Raw genomic sequence first — 16,192 nt, forward strand, 5'->3', positions numbered from 1 at the left:
CAGGCTATGCCAGCGATGTAGCTAACCACTGCTAAGCCTTTAGCATTAAAGCACAATACAGGTGCAAGACAAGCCTTACCAGGCTAGTGAAGGAGCAGCTTTTATAAGTTAAATCAACCTTAATTCTCTAAAGATCCTTTCTCCCCATGAACACTGGTGCTGCAAAGGGCTGGGTAAGAGAACATGCACGAGACCCAGAAAGACGCAGAGCAATGTTCATCCCAGTGGAATGAGAAGGGATGGTGTTGGGGGTAATGCACAGACTGGAATCCTAGACCGCTGGGCCACATTCCTGGCTCTTCCACACACTCTTTTTGTGACCTCAGACAATTCAATCAGTCTGAGATTTTCAAGCAAGCCAACAGGTGTTAGGAGCCCAAAGCCCAATGCACTAGAATGAGCTTTGGGACCCTGGCTCCTTTGAAAATCTCACCCTCAAATTCTCTGTGCCTCAGTTCCCCCTTGTAAAACGGGCTGGTAACCCTTCCTCTGTCTGTGAACTCTCAAAGGCAGGGACTGTCTCATGCTGTGTCTGAGCAGCACCCAGAACACTGGGTCCATGGTCTTCCTGGAGTTTCTAGGGACCACAATACTGCCAGTCTGTACTGTATTGTAAAAAGTGATGCCAAGTTGTGCACGGGACATACCCTGTCCATCTGCACAGCGCTGACTTTTACCCCCACAGATAATCACACAACTGCATGACTACATCCAGTAGCCCAAAAAGACAGGGGGGGGAAGGGAAGCTGCTAATACAAACCAAGGGGAAAACTCTGTTGATGACAGAGACACTAGGTGAACACCAGGCCCAGTTCACTTCTATTTCACACTCCTGGGTGGAATTCACTGGCTTGTGTTACACGGCGGAACAGACTAGATGATAATTAACATCCCATGTCCCCTCATCATTTTTGGGTTAGATTCACAGCTGGTGTAAATCTACATAGCTCCTTTGAGTCCAATGGAGTTAGTCCTGATTTACACAAGCAGGATGAGTGACAGAGGGGAATCAGCCCCATCAAACCTAATGGAGTTACTCAGGATTCAGATCATGCCGAGTGAGAGGAGAATATGCAGCCTGGCGGAAATGAGGATCCAGTCCTTTCAGGTTAATAGTGCTACCTTTATTTATGCCAGCTGAGCAGCTGGTCCTGGGGGTCTGTGAGTGTCCTCTAAAATGATGCAACATCTCAGTTAATTGGTGACTCTGCTGAGGTCTCAGACCAGGAGCCTGGAGGGGATTCAGAGACCAGGTCCCAAAGGGACCTTGGGTGATCTAAAGACCATGGACAGACTAAAGGCTGTGGGAAGCTGTGAGAAAGCTCTGGGGCTCTGCAGCAGCCTGTGGCAATAGGCTGTGGACATCCCTGGCTACCTTCGGAGACGATGAGGTCTGCAGGCTGGATAACAAAACCACAGACTGGGCACCTCTGCTGTGTGATGTGCTGTTTTGGGTAAGAAATCTGGATGCTTCTACACAGGGGTCACGGCCAGGGGAAAGAGGAAAATTCCATTCAGCTGGATTGTCCTCTCCCAATGCAGCCAGTGTAAGACATCCGGTCTGGTAAAGATTTTCTCTCTGTCCCTCACTCTCTTCCTGTCTTGAAATCTGTCAGTCTCTGCCTCACTCAAGAATGATGTCACCCAAATATTTTCTTTAGAGAAAAATCCGTCCACCCATCTGTCCATGCGTCTCTCTGCCGTACCTGTCTGCCTGTCTCTTTCTTGTGCATGTGTATCATTTATCTCCCTCTCTCTGTTAATCTCTGTGTGGCTATGTACACACCACAGCTTAGGGCGGTGTAAATTACGTTGTTCAGGGGGTTGAATAAGCCAGCGTAAGTTACACTGACCTAAGCGCTGGTGTGGACAACTCTGTGTGGACGGGAGAGCTTCTCCCACTGCTGCTCGCGGGGGCTGGAGTATTTTACATGACGATAGAGCTCTGTCCCATCTGCTTAGCCTGCCTGTACTAGCAGTGCTACAGCGACGCTGGTGTAAGCTCTGGGTTGTAGCCAGAATGTTATAACCCCAACACGGCACCTTCTCCCTTTCCAACAGCACTTCTCATGAATGGGAAAAGCTCCCTTAGAAAATGCAAATAGACACTTCATTATTCTGAGTTTACAAATCCCGTCATGATATTCACCGAATGCAGCCTGCTGATTATGGCTGAGCAGATGACAAGCTGTCGATATTCCTCTTTTTTCCTTTTCCCTGTCTTTCTTACCCGCATAAAAACCACCAAAAAATTCATATCATTAACAAAGCTGGGACAATTCTTCACCAGATTCATTTGTTCGTATGTTGCATCTCCACCCTCTCCTTTAACACAAACACAGAGCAGCACCTACATTGATAAAAATGAATCCCTGCCGAAACATACTACTCCACTGCACACACAATAATCCCTGTGCAGAGAGGATGAGAGAAGGAACAAACAACGTATGACAAATGTTGGTCACATCCCCTAATCCACCACTAGAAGAATCTAAGATGCTGTGGTGATAAAGATGGGGTAAGAGCCTGTATAGAATAGAGATGAAATTAGAAGAGGTTAGGAGAGAAGAAAGGAAACTGGAATAGAGTAGAATAGAATAGGACATCCCCTTTGTCTGTTCATCTTTGGATGGTAAGATTTTGAAGGCAGACATTTTCACTTTCTGCATTCTGCACTGCACAGTGTGGACCTGATCCCAGCAGACATGAAAATGATGTCAATATAAACTACTACGAATGAAAGGCAGTAATGGGGTGGCATGAAGTAAAGCGGCGGTAGTGGAAGGAAGGGTGAGCATAGAAGGTATAAAAAGGATGTTATGTTTTTTTGTTTCACTAACTCATTGGCATTATTTCTCTCCCCTACCCTAGGAATGAGTCCATTGTGGGGTTGGTCAACTGCACTGTGGTGACTCATTTCATCCTTTTAGGAATCCCCAACACTGATGGCCTTCAGACCATCCTCTTCATCATCTTCTTAGCTTTCTACCTCTGCACCCTGCTGGGCAACCTGCGGATCTTATCAGCCATCCTCGGTGACTCCCTCCTGCACACCCCCATGTACTTCTTCCCAGTATGATCTATAAGAACTGAATAGATAGAAGATGGTTGAATGGAAAAGAAGAAAGGAAAATTAAATTGAATAGCATCAAATAGAATCAATGAAATATTAAAGTCCCGATTCTCCACTCACTTTCACCTAACTTATGATGCTTAGAAAGGTTCACCCTTGTAGATTAAGTTGTAGTGTGCTAAGGAATAAACACACCATAATTTATTGAGATTGCTAATCTGGCTGCATTATCTCTGTGCTTCCAGGAATTACCCTGTCTAGCATGGAAATGGGGAATTGCACTGTGGTGTCAGAATTCATTTTGTTAGGGATCCCCAACACCAAAGGCCATGAGACCATCCTCTTTGTCATCTTCTTAGCTTTCTACCTCTGCACCCTGCTGGGCAACCTGCTCATTCTATCAGCCATCCTCGGTGACTCCCGCCTGCACACCCCCATGTACTTCTTTCTCTGCAATCTCTCTTTGGTAGACCTTGGATTCGCCTCCATCAGCACCCCTAAATTGCTGGTCAGTCTCTGGACCAAGAGTAGAACCATTTCGCTGGGTGGGTGCATGTCCCAGGTCTTCTTCTTCCACTTCCTAGGCAGCACGGAATGCCTGCTCTACACCGTCATGGCCTTTGACAGGTACGTGGCCATCTGCCACCCGCTGCGCTACCTGATCATCATGAACTGGAGGGTGTGCACCATCCTGGCTGCCAGCACCTGGATCAGCAGCTCCTTTCATGCCACCATTCTCACCAGCCTGACCTTCACGCTGCCCTACTGCGGGCCCAATGTGGTGGACTATTACTTCTGTGACATCTTCCCTGTGGCCAAGCTGGCCTGTGCAGACACGTACATCATCGAGACCGTGACTTTTACCAACACTGGGGTGGTGCCCATGACCTGCTTCCTCCTCATCCTCATGTCCTACGTCAGGATTGCTGCCTCCGTGGTGAGAATGCACAGTGCTGAGCGCCGTCGGAAAGCGTTTTCCACTTGTGCATCACACCTGACAGTGGTATGCTTCTTCTTTGGGCCCTGTGCCCTCCTCTACACCCAGCCATCCCTGAGCAATGTGCTGGCTACTGCCATTCTGATCTTTTGTAACGTGGTCACCCCGATGCTGAATCCAGTCATCTACACGCTGAGGAATAAGGAAGTCAAGGAAGCATTCAGGAAACTGAAAGGGGGCTAATCCCAGTCCTGCAAAAATTGCTAGCTGAAATGGAATGTCTTCCAACAGAGGTGGTCAGGATGTCAACGGATTTATGCCAGGGTTAGGTTAGAATTAGGAAGGAGGTCAGTGGAGTTACTCCAGGGTTAGAGTTAGATTAATAGATTATAGGGCCAAAAGGGACCACTGTGATCATCTGGGTCAGACCAATGGTCCATCTAGCCCAGTATCTGGTCTTCAAACAGTGCCCCCTAGAACATGTCTTGTAGAAAAACATCATTCTTGATATTAAAATTGTCCTCGATGGAGACTCCATTAAACCATTCAGACAAATTACCAAGGATCAAATTACTCTCTTTATTGAAAATGTACGCGGTATATCCAGTCTGAATTTGTCTACCTTCAACTTCCAGCTATTGGATCATGTTAAACCATTCTCTGGTAGGCTGAAGAGCCCATTATCAAGTATCTGTTCCACATGTAGATACTTACAAGTGTTAATCAAGTTACTGCTTGTCCAGCTTTTTGTTAAGGTAAATAGCTCGAACTCTTTAAGTCTATCGCTCTAACACACGTTTTTTAATCCTTCAGTTATTCACATGGTTCTTTGCTAAATCCTCTCCAATTTAGCAGCACATTTCTTGAACTGTGAACCCCTGAACTGGATAGAGTATACCATCAGCAGTTGCATCAATGCCAAATCTAGAGGTAAAAGAACCTTTCTGCTCGTACTCGAGATTCCTCCTCTATGCACTAGGATTACATTAGTTCTTTTGGCCACAGCATCTCACTGCGAGCTTAGGTTCAGCTGTTTTTCCACCACGACTGCCCAATCTTTTTCAGAGTCGATGCTTCTCAGGATACAGCCTCCATCCCATAAACATGGCCTATATTCTTTGCTCCCAGATATACATGCTTACATTTCACTGTATTAAAATACACACTGTTTGCTTGACCCGCCCTTACCAAGAGATCCAGACTGGTGAGGAGGTTGGTGGAGTTATTACAGGTTTAGGATTAGGTTTAGGATGGAAGTCAATGGAGCTTTCCAGGGCTATTGAGGAGGACATGGGTGTTTTCCTAAGGTTAGGGAAAAGGTCAAAGGAATTATACTCTTATTGAGGTTGGGCCGAGGGCAGTTAGGTGATGCTGGGGGTCAGGTTACGCATGAAATCAATAAAATTCCCCAGGCTTTGGGTGAGGCAGGAAGTGAATATATTTATGCAAGGGTTAGTATTAGAGCTTGGCAGGAAGTTAGAGAAGTGACTTAATCTCTCTTGGGCTCAGTTCCCCACCTGAGACACTGAGATACAAATCACTCTTTTCTCCCACCCATTTCTCTTGTAAGCTCTTCGGGGCAGGGTCTGTCTCTCACCGGTGTGGGTGCAGTGCCCATTACCCTCTAATGGCCTTCTACAAAAGAAAAAGAATATTTTTGAGAGTTGTCATCAGCTCTTATGAAGAGGGATTTCGCTCATTAATTAAAAAAAAAATAAAGTAAAAAAAGGAAAGGCACCCGAGGCAGACAATGTGATCCACGCTGCCTGCCCTTTTCCCTGTAGGACAGTGCACACTATCACAACATCCCGGCATTAAAAACAGCCCTAACGGAGGGAGGAACGCCCCTCCTGAATTGCCTGCACCACTCCCAGCACTGCAGCTCCCCTTTCAGGGTCAGCCTGAATTTTCTCTGTTGTTTCTTTGCTGTTCTCCAGAAAACTAATTTCCAAAGAGCCACAAACCAAGAAGAGGGCGACTGAGCAAAGAGAACTTGGAATGGAAGAGAGGTGCACAGCTGTGGACATTGACTCTAAAAGCGGCTGTAACTTCTGATGGACAATGGGAAATCTGCATTGACCTGCAGGCGCTGGGCACTGGATGGCTGCAGAGGGAGAAGGAGGGAGAGCAGGTGGCTATAGTGTTTAGTAACTGAGAACTGTATCAGTTCAACACACCTACATTTAAAGAGCCAAAGGGGGTTATTTGTGAAGCATTATCTTGTGGCTAAGACAAAGGAGTGGGACACAGGAGATCTGGGTTCAAGGACAGGTTGTGTGGAAGATTCCCTATTTGACTCACTGAATTGTTTTGTGCCTCAGTTTCCCCATCTGTTAAACAGGCATCATTAAATCCTTTGTCTCTCCCATCCATTAAATGTGTATCCATTTCAGACAGTGACGGACTCTCACTATGTGTCCGCGCAACACCCAGCAGAAAGGGGCTCACATATGAGTTCTTGTCTGTAGGTCCTACCATAATACCAATGATAAGAATCAGAGGCGACCCAGGGTGGGAGCATGAGTGGTCAGGTGACGGTTCAGGGTTTGCTGGCCAGCCCACCTCCCTGTCCAGTGGCTCCTGGAGCAGGCTACAAGCTGTGACCCCGGGGAGACGGAGAAGCAAACACTTTGCTGTGGGAGCTGCAGGGAAGGGCAGCTGAGAGCAGAGCGTGTGTGTGCCTTTGAACCGTGCCCTCTGCCCATCATCAGCAGGTCCCAACCGCCTCTGATCAGAGCAGTGAGAATACAAATAAAAAGAGTAAAATGCAGCTCGGCCCTGCTGTTCCTGGCAGTGACACATGGAACTCAGCTGGTGCCAGCCACGAGTAACCTGAGAGCTGCTACCCAGCACAGTGATAAGGGCCCCCCTGGGCGTTCATTAGAACACCTGCATTTTAATTAACCCCAAAGGCGGCTGCACGCCCTGGTATGTTATGACTGAGCTGGGATAATCTGTCTACAGAGACTAATTATAACTTCTGCCTTCTGCCACTTCAGTCCGGCTCCCAAATAAGACGCCCACCACAGGAACAGCAAGAAATGACAGCGATGAAAAGAATTGCAAAGGGCCTTACTGACACTGCTCTGCTATGGCAGCAGCAAACGGATCCATGATCTCAGTGCTGACAAATCCCTAACACAGTCCTGCTTCCCTGGCTCTGTCACACCCTCTGTGTGTGGGTCTATGGACTGGTTTAGGTTACAGGCTATGCCAGCGATGTAGCCAACCACTGCTAAGCCTTTAGCATCAAAGCACAATACAGGTGCAAGACAAGCCTTACCAGGCTAGTGAAGGAGCAGCTTTTATAAGTTAAATCAACCTTAATTCTCTAAAGATCCTTTCTCCCCATGAACACTGGTGCTGCAAAGGGCTGGGTAAGAGAACATGCCCAGGACCCAGAAAGACGCAGAGTGATGTTCATCCCAGTGGAACGAGAAGGGATGGTGTTGGGGGTAATGCTCAGACTGGAATCCTAGACCGCTGGGCCACATTCCCGGCTCTTTTGTGACCTCAGACAATTCAATCACTCTGAGATTTTCAAGAAAGCCAATAGGAGTTAGGAACCCAAAGCCCACTGCACTAGAATGAGTTCTGGGAGCCTGGCTCCTTTGAAAATCTCACCCTCCAATTCTATGTGCCTCAGTTCCCCCTTGTAAAACGGGCTGGTAACCTTTCCTATGTTTGTGAACTCTGAAAGGCAGAGACTGTCTCACACTATCTGAGTGGCACCCAGAACACTAGGGCCATGATCTTCCTGGAGTTGCTAGGGACCGCTAAACTGCCAGATTGTACTGGATTGTAAAAGGTGATGCCAAGTGGTGGACGGGACATACGCTGTCCATCTGCACAGCGCTGACTTTCACCCTCACAGATAATCACACAACTACATGACTACATCCAGATACACAAAGGGACAGAAGGGGGCACAGGAGCAGCTGGTCCTGGGGGTCTATGAGTGTCCTCTAAAATGATGCAACATCTCAGTTAATTGGTGACTCTGCTGAGGTCTCAGACCAGGAGCTTGGAGGGGATTCAGAGACCGGGTCCCAAAGGGACCTTGGGTGATTTAAAGACCATGGACAGACTAAAGGCTGTGGGAAGCTGTGAGAAAGCTCTGGGCTCTGCAGCAGCCTGTGGCAATGGCTGTGGACATCCCTGGCTACCTTCAGAGACGATGAGGTCTGCAGGCTGGATAACAAAAGCGCAGACTGGGCACCTCTGCTGTGTGATGTGCTGTTTTGGGTAAGAAATCTGGACACTTCTACACAGGGTCACGGCCAGGGGGAAGAGGAAAATTCCATTCAGCTGGATCATCCTCTTCCAATGCAGCCAGTGTAAGACTCGTGGCTTGGTGAAGATTTTCTCTCTGTCCCTCAGTCTCTTCATGTCTTGAAATCTGTCAGTCTCCACCTAACTCAAGGATGATGTCACCCAAATATTTTCTTTAGAGAAAAATCCATCCATCCATCTGTCCATGTGTCTCTCTGCAGTACCTGTCTCCCTGTCTCTGTTGTGGCTTTATCTCCCTCTCCCCGTTAATCTCTGTGTGGCTATGTACACACAACAGTTAAGGTTGGTATTAGTTACATTGTTCAGGGGGTTGAATAAGCCAGTGTAAGTTACACCGAGTTAAGCACTGGTGTGGAGAACTCTGTGTGGACGGGAGGGTTTCTCCCACTGACATAGCTACTGCTGCTCGGGGGGCTGGAGTATTTAAGTTGACGGTAGAGCTCTGTCCCATCAGCTTAGCCTGTCTGTACCAGCAGTGCTACAGCGACGCTGCTGTAAACTCTGTGGTGTAGCCAGCATGTGATAATCCCAACACAGCCCCTTCTCCCTTCCAGAAGCACCTCTCATGCATGGGGAAAACTCCCTGATAAAATGCAAATAGACACTTCATTTCTGTCCTTCAGATCTGACCTTAAAAATCCCCTGTTGTGATATTCACAGAAGACACCTGCTGATCATGGCTGAGCAGATGACAAGCTGTCACTATTCCTCTTTTTCCTTTTTCCCGTAAAACACCCATAACAATTCATATAATTAACAAAGCTGGGACAATTCTTCATCAGATTCATTCGTTCGTATGTTGCATCCGTACCCTCTCTTTAACACAAACACAGAGCAGCACCTACAGTGATGAAAACAAATCCCTGCCAAACAAGAACTCCACTGCACACCCAATAATCCCTCTGCAGAGAGCGTGAGAGAAGGAACAAACCACATATGATAAATGTTAGTCACTTCCCCTCATCCACCAATGGAAGGCTCTAAGATACCCCATCTTTGTCACCATAGTAAGGGTCCACATAGAATAGAGGTGAAGAAATTAGAAAAGGAGAGGAGAGAAGAGAAGAAACTGGAATAGAGAGTAGGACATCCCCTTTGTCTGTTCTTCTTTGGATGGTAAGATCTTCAAGGCAGACATTTCCTCTTTCTGCGTTCTGCACTGCACAGTGAGGACCTGACCCCAAGCTGCGGATCTTATCAGCCATCCTCGGTGACTCCCACCTGCACACCCCCATGTACTTCTTCCAAGTATGATCTACAAGAACTGAATAGATAGAAGATGGTTGAATGGAAAAGAACAAAGGACAATTAAATTGAGTAGCATGAAATAGACTCGATGAAATATTAGAGTCCTGATTCTCCACTCACTTTCACCTAATTTATGATGCTTAGAAAGGTTTACCCTTGTAGATTAAGTTGTAGTGTGCTATGAATAAACACACCATAATTTATTTAGATTGCTAATCTGGCTGTATTATCTCTGTGCTTTCAGGAATGACCCCGTCTCGCATGGAAATGGGGAATCGCACTGTGGGGTCAGAATTCATTTTGTTAGGGATCCCCAACACCAAAGGCCATGAGACCATCCTCTTTGTCATCTTCTTAGCTTTCTACCTCTGCACTCTCCTGGGCAACCTGCTCATTCTATCAGCCATCCTCGGTGACTCCCGCCTGCACACCCCCATGTACTTCTTCCTCTGCAATCTCTCTGTGCTGGACATTGGATTCACTTCCGTCAGCACCCCTACATTGCTGGTCAGTCTCTGGACCAAGAGTAGAACCATCTCGCTTGGCGGGTGCATTTCTCAGGTCTTCTTCTTTCAGTTCCTAGGCTGCACCGAGGGCCTGCTCTGCACTATCATGGCCTTTGACAGGTACGTGGCCATCTGCCATCCACTGCGCTACCTGATCATCATGAACTGGAGGGTGTGCGCCATCCTGGCTGCCGGCACCTGGGTCACCAGCTCCTTTCACGTCACCATTCTCACCAGCCTGACCTTCACGCTGCCCTACTGCGGGTCCAATGTGGTGGACTATTACTTCTGTGACATCTTCCCGGTGGCCAATTTGGCCTGCATGGACACGTATGTCATCGAGACGTGGGTTTCTACAATAATGGCCTGGTGCCCATGACCTGCTTCTTCCTCATCCTTGTATCCTACGTCCACATCGTCTACTCCATCCTGAAGATGAACTCAGCTGAGGGGCGATGCAAAGCAGCCTCCACTTGCGCCTCACATCTGACGGTGGTGATGCTGATCTTTGGGCCCTGCGCCCTGGTCTACACACAGCCACAGCTGAGCAAAGTGCTGGTGACAGATATTTATCTCTTTGACTATGTAGCTATGCCCATGCAGAACCCGGTCATCTACACACTGAGGAACAAGGAGGTGAAAGGGGCTCTGTGGAAACTGAGAGGGGTTAAAATGACTGCACGTTGATGTGCTGCATCTGCAGAAGTAGCATGTGGGTGAGCAGTGAAATATGTCTACGAATTCATCCGCATGGCTCTTATGTGTCTTATGTGAGAGTCTCTCTCTCTCCTTCCGCGTAGAGCCCTCCCTGTATATCTGGAGTTCTACAAATCATAGAAGTGCTCCTAAAAGCATCTAGCTGTCTTGGACATGCTTTCAGGCTGATATGTTCAAAGCTGCCTAAAGGATAGGCACACTCAGTCTGCATTAAAATTAACAGGAATTGGCGAACCAAATCTTCTAGCTGACTTTGAACATCTCAGTCTCATCGCACAAATCTACAGAAGCCAGGGCAGCATCTTCTGCAAACTCAAGAAAAGGAAGAAAATAATTCCCTTCACCAGTTGGCACGGACCCAATGTCAGCAGCACCTGACTTGTTTAGAAGTCTTAGTGCATCCCACTAGGCACCTCATCCTCTTTGTAAATCTAGAGCTTAGGCCACATGTTAGAAGATATTTAGGCACCCAGTGGGATCTTTCAAAACACCTGGCTCCCAGGGAGAACTGGGCTTCTTAATGGCTTTTGAAAATGGGCTTGCTCTGCTAAGTCACTTCGGTGGTTTTGTAAATGTTCCCCTCTACTCAGACAGAGAGATAGAAAGAGAAATAAAAAAGGAAGAAAACATGCTAATAGGAGGTTTAGTGGATGTGAGAACTCTACACTCCTCACAGGCACTGTATTTTGGACTTGTTGTACATATGTATTGTGTCTTCTGCATCTGTTGCATTTGAATTTTGAGCAACATTCAATGTGTATAAAACCTAAACCTAGGACTAAAATGAGGGGTGTTTTGTTTTTGTTTTTCATCCTCAGCTGTTTTATTGGAACTTGTCTCTAAGTTGCTTCTTCTTGGTGTGTAAAATAAAAATAAAGCTGGAAACCAGTGTGTGGAGAGGACTGGACCCATTTATGAGACTGGCAAATAAAAAGTGAAACTTAACAAAACAATAAAAACATGAAAGGAAAAAAAGTTGAACTTCGAGCCTGGGGTTTGCAAAGGGCCGAAGGAAGTTAAAAGTCCATGGGAATTAGACACCTAGCTCCATTTAGGCCTCTTTGAAATTCCCAGCCTAAAGTGGAGGTGTGATATTATGTTCATTCGTTTTTGCAGAGGGTGAGTTTAACGGTTATATACCACTTAAGTCCGGAAATATTTATTATATTTGCACACTTAGCCCGAAAAACTGATCACCACAAGATATTATTGAGGTCAACAGCTTAGTAGATTTCAGAAAAGGATCAGACATTTATATGAATCATGAACATTGTGAGTTGTATAAAACCCCCTCATCATCGTTGTCAAGGACTAGTTGTACATTTTCCTTTGAAGCTTTTCTTTGATGGAAAATTGGGTTTTCAAGGGACCTGCACAGGGGTAAACATCACCCTCTAGATGGGAAAGGGAGCTTCTGCAACTGAAAACCTGCTTACAACAACACACAATCAGCTGGGCACCAAGGAAAGTAATTCTACTGGGCCAGAAATGTATAGAAATCTCACTGCATACAGTGATGGCCACTTTGACATCACTTGGCGATCTGAACCACTGACTCCAGCGGAGCTACGGCTGGTTCTCTCCAGTTGGGGAATCTGGTCCATGGACTCCAGTGCAGGTAGAGCAGATTCACAGCACTCAGGGATCTGTCCTATTTAACGCCGTGTGGATCTCTAACAATGCCTAGAGCTCTGGCTCCATGGTGGCAAGTTCTGTGCAGGGTCAGTCCTTGCCTTAAGGAGCTGATGCTCTAAATCGCCAAAGGAGGCATCATTATCCCCATTTTACAGATGGGAAACTAAGACACACACACATCAATGACACAGGGAGTCTACGGCGGAGCTGGGAACTGAGACGGGCTGTCTGAAGTCCCACTACGGCGCCCTCACCACAGATCCAGCCTCCCGTGTGAAATATTGAGCATGGTCTTTTGTAGCACTGAAGGGCCTGCCCAGGATCCCTGTCAAGGTTCATGGCCCCATTGTGCTGAGTGTGGCACTAGACAGACAGACAGAGTGTGCTCCAAAGACGGGACGTGCTGACGGGAGACAAGACGTGTTCGTGTGGCATAGCAGGGGACGGGGTGGGGGTTTACAAAAAATAAGACACAGGGTGACATACGTAATTTTCTTTGTATGAGCTGAAGAGCGTGGACAGTTCCAAAGGGTGGGAGAAGGGCATGGGCGAACCAATGGGCTGATGCAGTTTGGCCATTGCTATGTCCCTAAAGAACTTCAAACATGCTGGATTCTTCCCTGGGATCCCTTCTTCTGGGATCATGAAATTCTTTTTTTCCTTTTCCTTTTTGCATTAGAACATTAGAGCCACAGTCACGGCCCAGGACCCCATTGCAACAGGGGCTGTACAAATACACAGCTCCTGCCCCACAATGCTAATCCCATGCCCCCCCCCCAGCGGTCAGAATGGCTTTTCTATGGCCCCTGTGACTGCAGCCCCACCTCCAACCAGGCCTGAATGGATTTAGCCTTGCCACCCTGGGTTTTGTGCAGTCAGAAAATAACCCTCATGGAGAAATGAATGCCAAGTGACTTGCCCAAGGTCATACAGTGAGTCTGCGGCAGAGATGGAAAAAGAATCCAGGAGTCCTGACCCCCCACCCCACCCTTCTCTTATCATATGAAAGAGAAATGCAATGCAAGAGTCACGCATGCCAAGCTGTGCTTCTCTAGCCATAAGAGTATTGGAACAAACGCCCCCAGAAGGAGGGCTCGAACCCAGGAGTTCAAGCGTTAGACCCCAACCCTCCTCCCAGAGCCACGGATAGAACTAGGAGTCCTGAGAACCATCTCCAAGTCAGCCAGTTCTCAGGAAGCTCCTGCTGAAGGCAGGATAAATCACAGCTCAGGCCCGGGCAGTTTCCTGCCCCCCCATCTCATCAGGGTGTCTTTCATCTCCGTGTTCCTCAGTGTCTATCTGAGGGGGTTGAGGGGTGGGGGTCTGTTTCTATGACTCATTTTTTACATTTCTCCTTCAGCTCTGACGTAGCTTTTCTCTCTGCAGCGTTTTATAACCTTGCACCTTGTTTCTGCCATTCCTCCTCTTCACTCCCCCCGCCCGGCCCCTGGTGTATTTCTCTCCCTCAAGGTCGCTCACAGCTGCGCCAATATTCAGCTGTTGACTTTTGCTGGGTTTTTAAGCACATGATGATGATGCCTCCAGGGGACATTATTAGAAGCCTGGTTTGGGCAAAGTGAAGACGACCCACGTATTTCTTTAGTGAGGAGAGCCCGGGGGGCCTTGCTTGAATGGAGCACTCCTGCAGATTGCACCTGGTGCTGGCAAAGACCAGTACACGGAAATGCCTTGCTTCATTTAATGCACCAATTCTGACAGAACACTGCTCTGGCTGGTATCTCAGGCCTGGCCTCTCCCCACATGCAGCCCCCCTGCCAGTCAGGCTGAGCCCAGTGCTCTGCTAGAGGATGCTGCTTTGCAGAGCGTGGAGCGGGCGACCCACTCGGATGTGCTTGGAGTCAGTGCTAATCCCAATGTCCCAGGAAAGTTCTAGGGGGCACTGTGCTGGGGGGAAGTGGGTGGAGGGCTCAGTAGATAGCCCTGTTCTCTCTGGGTATGTCTACACAGGGATCAAAAACCTGCAGCTGACCTGTGCCAGCCGGGGCTGTGTGGCAAGTCTTTTATCCCTGTGTAGCTGTACTCTCTGAGTCAGGGTGCAGGACATGAATGCAGTGCTTGGGTCATTAGTCATGGCCATTGGCGAGGTCACGGCACTTTTTGATCAAAACAGAGGTTATAACCTTCATTTCGTGGCTAAATTCTAACATAGACACTTCTTTACATTGTAGGTACAGAGACAGCTCTAACGTGAGGCAGGTCATATCTATCCCCAGCTGGCAAAACTCACCAAAGCACCATTGCAGTTAATGCTCCTAGGTCTTTTTACACTGAGCAAATTCACTTTGACTTCTGGCTGTAATGTGTAGACGCCGAGGTGCATGTCTCTCAGACAACATGTGAGCAGGTCTCCTTTCAAAGCAGGGCTGGGTGGGAAAAGGTTTTCCCGTCTCAGGAAAATTTTTGACATTTTGAAATTTGTCAGAACGGAAAAAAGCAAAATCTCAACAGTGTAAACTGCCAAAAATTCACTTGGCGGAAAATAAATGTTTTATTCTGATCATTTCAAAGTTTTTCAGTCAATATTGACCTTCTCCCCTTTTTAAAATGGCTAAACCAAGAGCTGCTTTCACTCAAATACCTTACAACTTTCTGGTGTGACAAGATTGAAATGTGATGCTTTGACAATCTTGAAAATTTTTAACCAAATATCTATCTTTTGGGGTTAGGTGTTTCATTGAACCAACACTGTTTAATGAGCAGTTCTGTTTTAGAAAAATTGGCATTAGCCTACCAAAAACATGTCCTCCCTTCCCCCTCCAAAAAAACCACCCCAACAAAAGAGATTCATGCACACAAAACACCAGAAAATTCCTGACCAGCTTAAAATCCAAGGTTCTTTTTCCTGGCATGTGGCTGAGCTAAGTGGAGAGTTAGGGGAAGTGTGAGGAGCCTTGGAAAGATCCATTTCTGCTTGAGTGCATGCATCGCTCTGGGTTCCTCCATGGCCCCTCATTTACACCAGTGCATCTAACCTCACTCCTGCAAGGGACAGAAGAGTTTTCCTCCCCATTTCACAGGCTGAGCAGCAGAGAGGTTGTCACATGCTCCTTTGACATGCCCAGCATAGGTAACTCACCCCAAGTCACCCAGGCAGCCTGTGGCAAATCTTGAACCCAAGTCTCCCGAGTTGCAATCTGCCCACAACAGCAAGTTGTGTTGCTCCTACAAATGGCAGGAACTCTGCTGCACGTCGCTGAGCGCTGCATCCTGGCAGCTTGTCTGTTCACACGCCATGTGCACACACCCGGGCACCTCTCCTTCACAGAGAGCTCTTGGAACGCAGCCCAGCACTGCGACCGCAAGAGCAGCCTTTGCAGGAGGAAAGGTCTCTGCATCTTTCTGAAGAACCCTGGCCCAGATCCTTCGCTGGTGAAAATGACCCCAAGGGCTGCAGCCCTTTTCTCTGATGCCATGGCTCTTGGCTGCTCGCAATCTGGGCAGCGTTCAGCCTGCAGACCTAGAGATGAAAGGTTTCCTAGGACAGCCTCAAGTCAAGTGCCCCAGGTCTAGGCCAGCCTGGCAGATCTCATTTACACTTATTGCCTCTATTATGGTAGCACCTGGAGGCCCAACTGAGACCGGCGCCCTGTTCTGCCAGGGGCTGCACAGACAAACAGTACCAGCGAGAGCAGGACCCCACCTGGCCGGTGCCACCCAGACACACAGACACACAGAGATCAGGACACCGGCGTGCCAGCGCTGCACAGACAAACAGTAACAGAGCTCGGGACCATCACGGGTCTACTCACCGCTAGGGTGCCT

General features: G+C 47.8%; 1 protein-coding gene and 1 pseudogene across 1 annotated transcript; both read left to right on the top strand.

Annotated features, from left to right (window-relative positions):
* The first annotated feature begins 3,335 nt into the window (after positions 1 to 3,335).
* On the top strand, positions 3,336 to 4,253 carry LOC137157933 (olfactory receptor 10D3-like). Its single transcript, XM_067555355.1, has one exon. It carries the CDS (start codon positions 3,336 to 3,338, stop codon positions 4,251 to 4,253), a length of 918 nt encoding a protein of 305 aa, XP_067411456.1.
* Positions 4,254 to 9,818: 5,565 nt separating this feature from the next.
* On the top strand, positions 9,819 to 10,744 carry LOC137157924 (putative olfactory receptor 10D4; annotated as a pseudogene).
* The last annotated feature ends 5,448 nt before the right edge of the window (positions 10,745 to 16,192 follow it).

The sequence above is a fragment of the Emydura macquarii genome, unplaced genomic scaffold (assembly GCF_026122565.2).
Source record: "Emydura macquarii macquarii isolate MOO-44397 ecotype Brisbane River unplaced genomic scaffold, CSIRO-AGI_Emac_v2 contig_1630, whole genome shotgun sequence".
In the NCBI taxonomy this organism is placed as follows: Eukaryota; Metazoa; Chordata; order Testudines; family Chelidae; genus Emydura; species Emydura macquarii.

What these genes read in the sequence shown, in the direction of transcription:
- LOC137157933 (XM_067555355.1), top strand. Translation starts at nt 3,336, where the DNA reads ATGGAAATGGGGAATTGCACTGTGGTGTCAGAATTCATTTTGTTAGGG.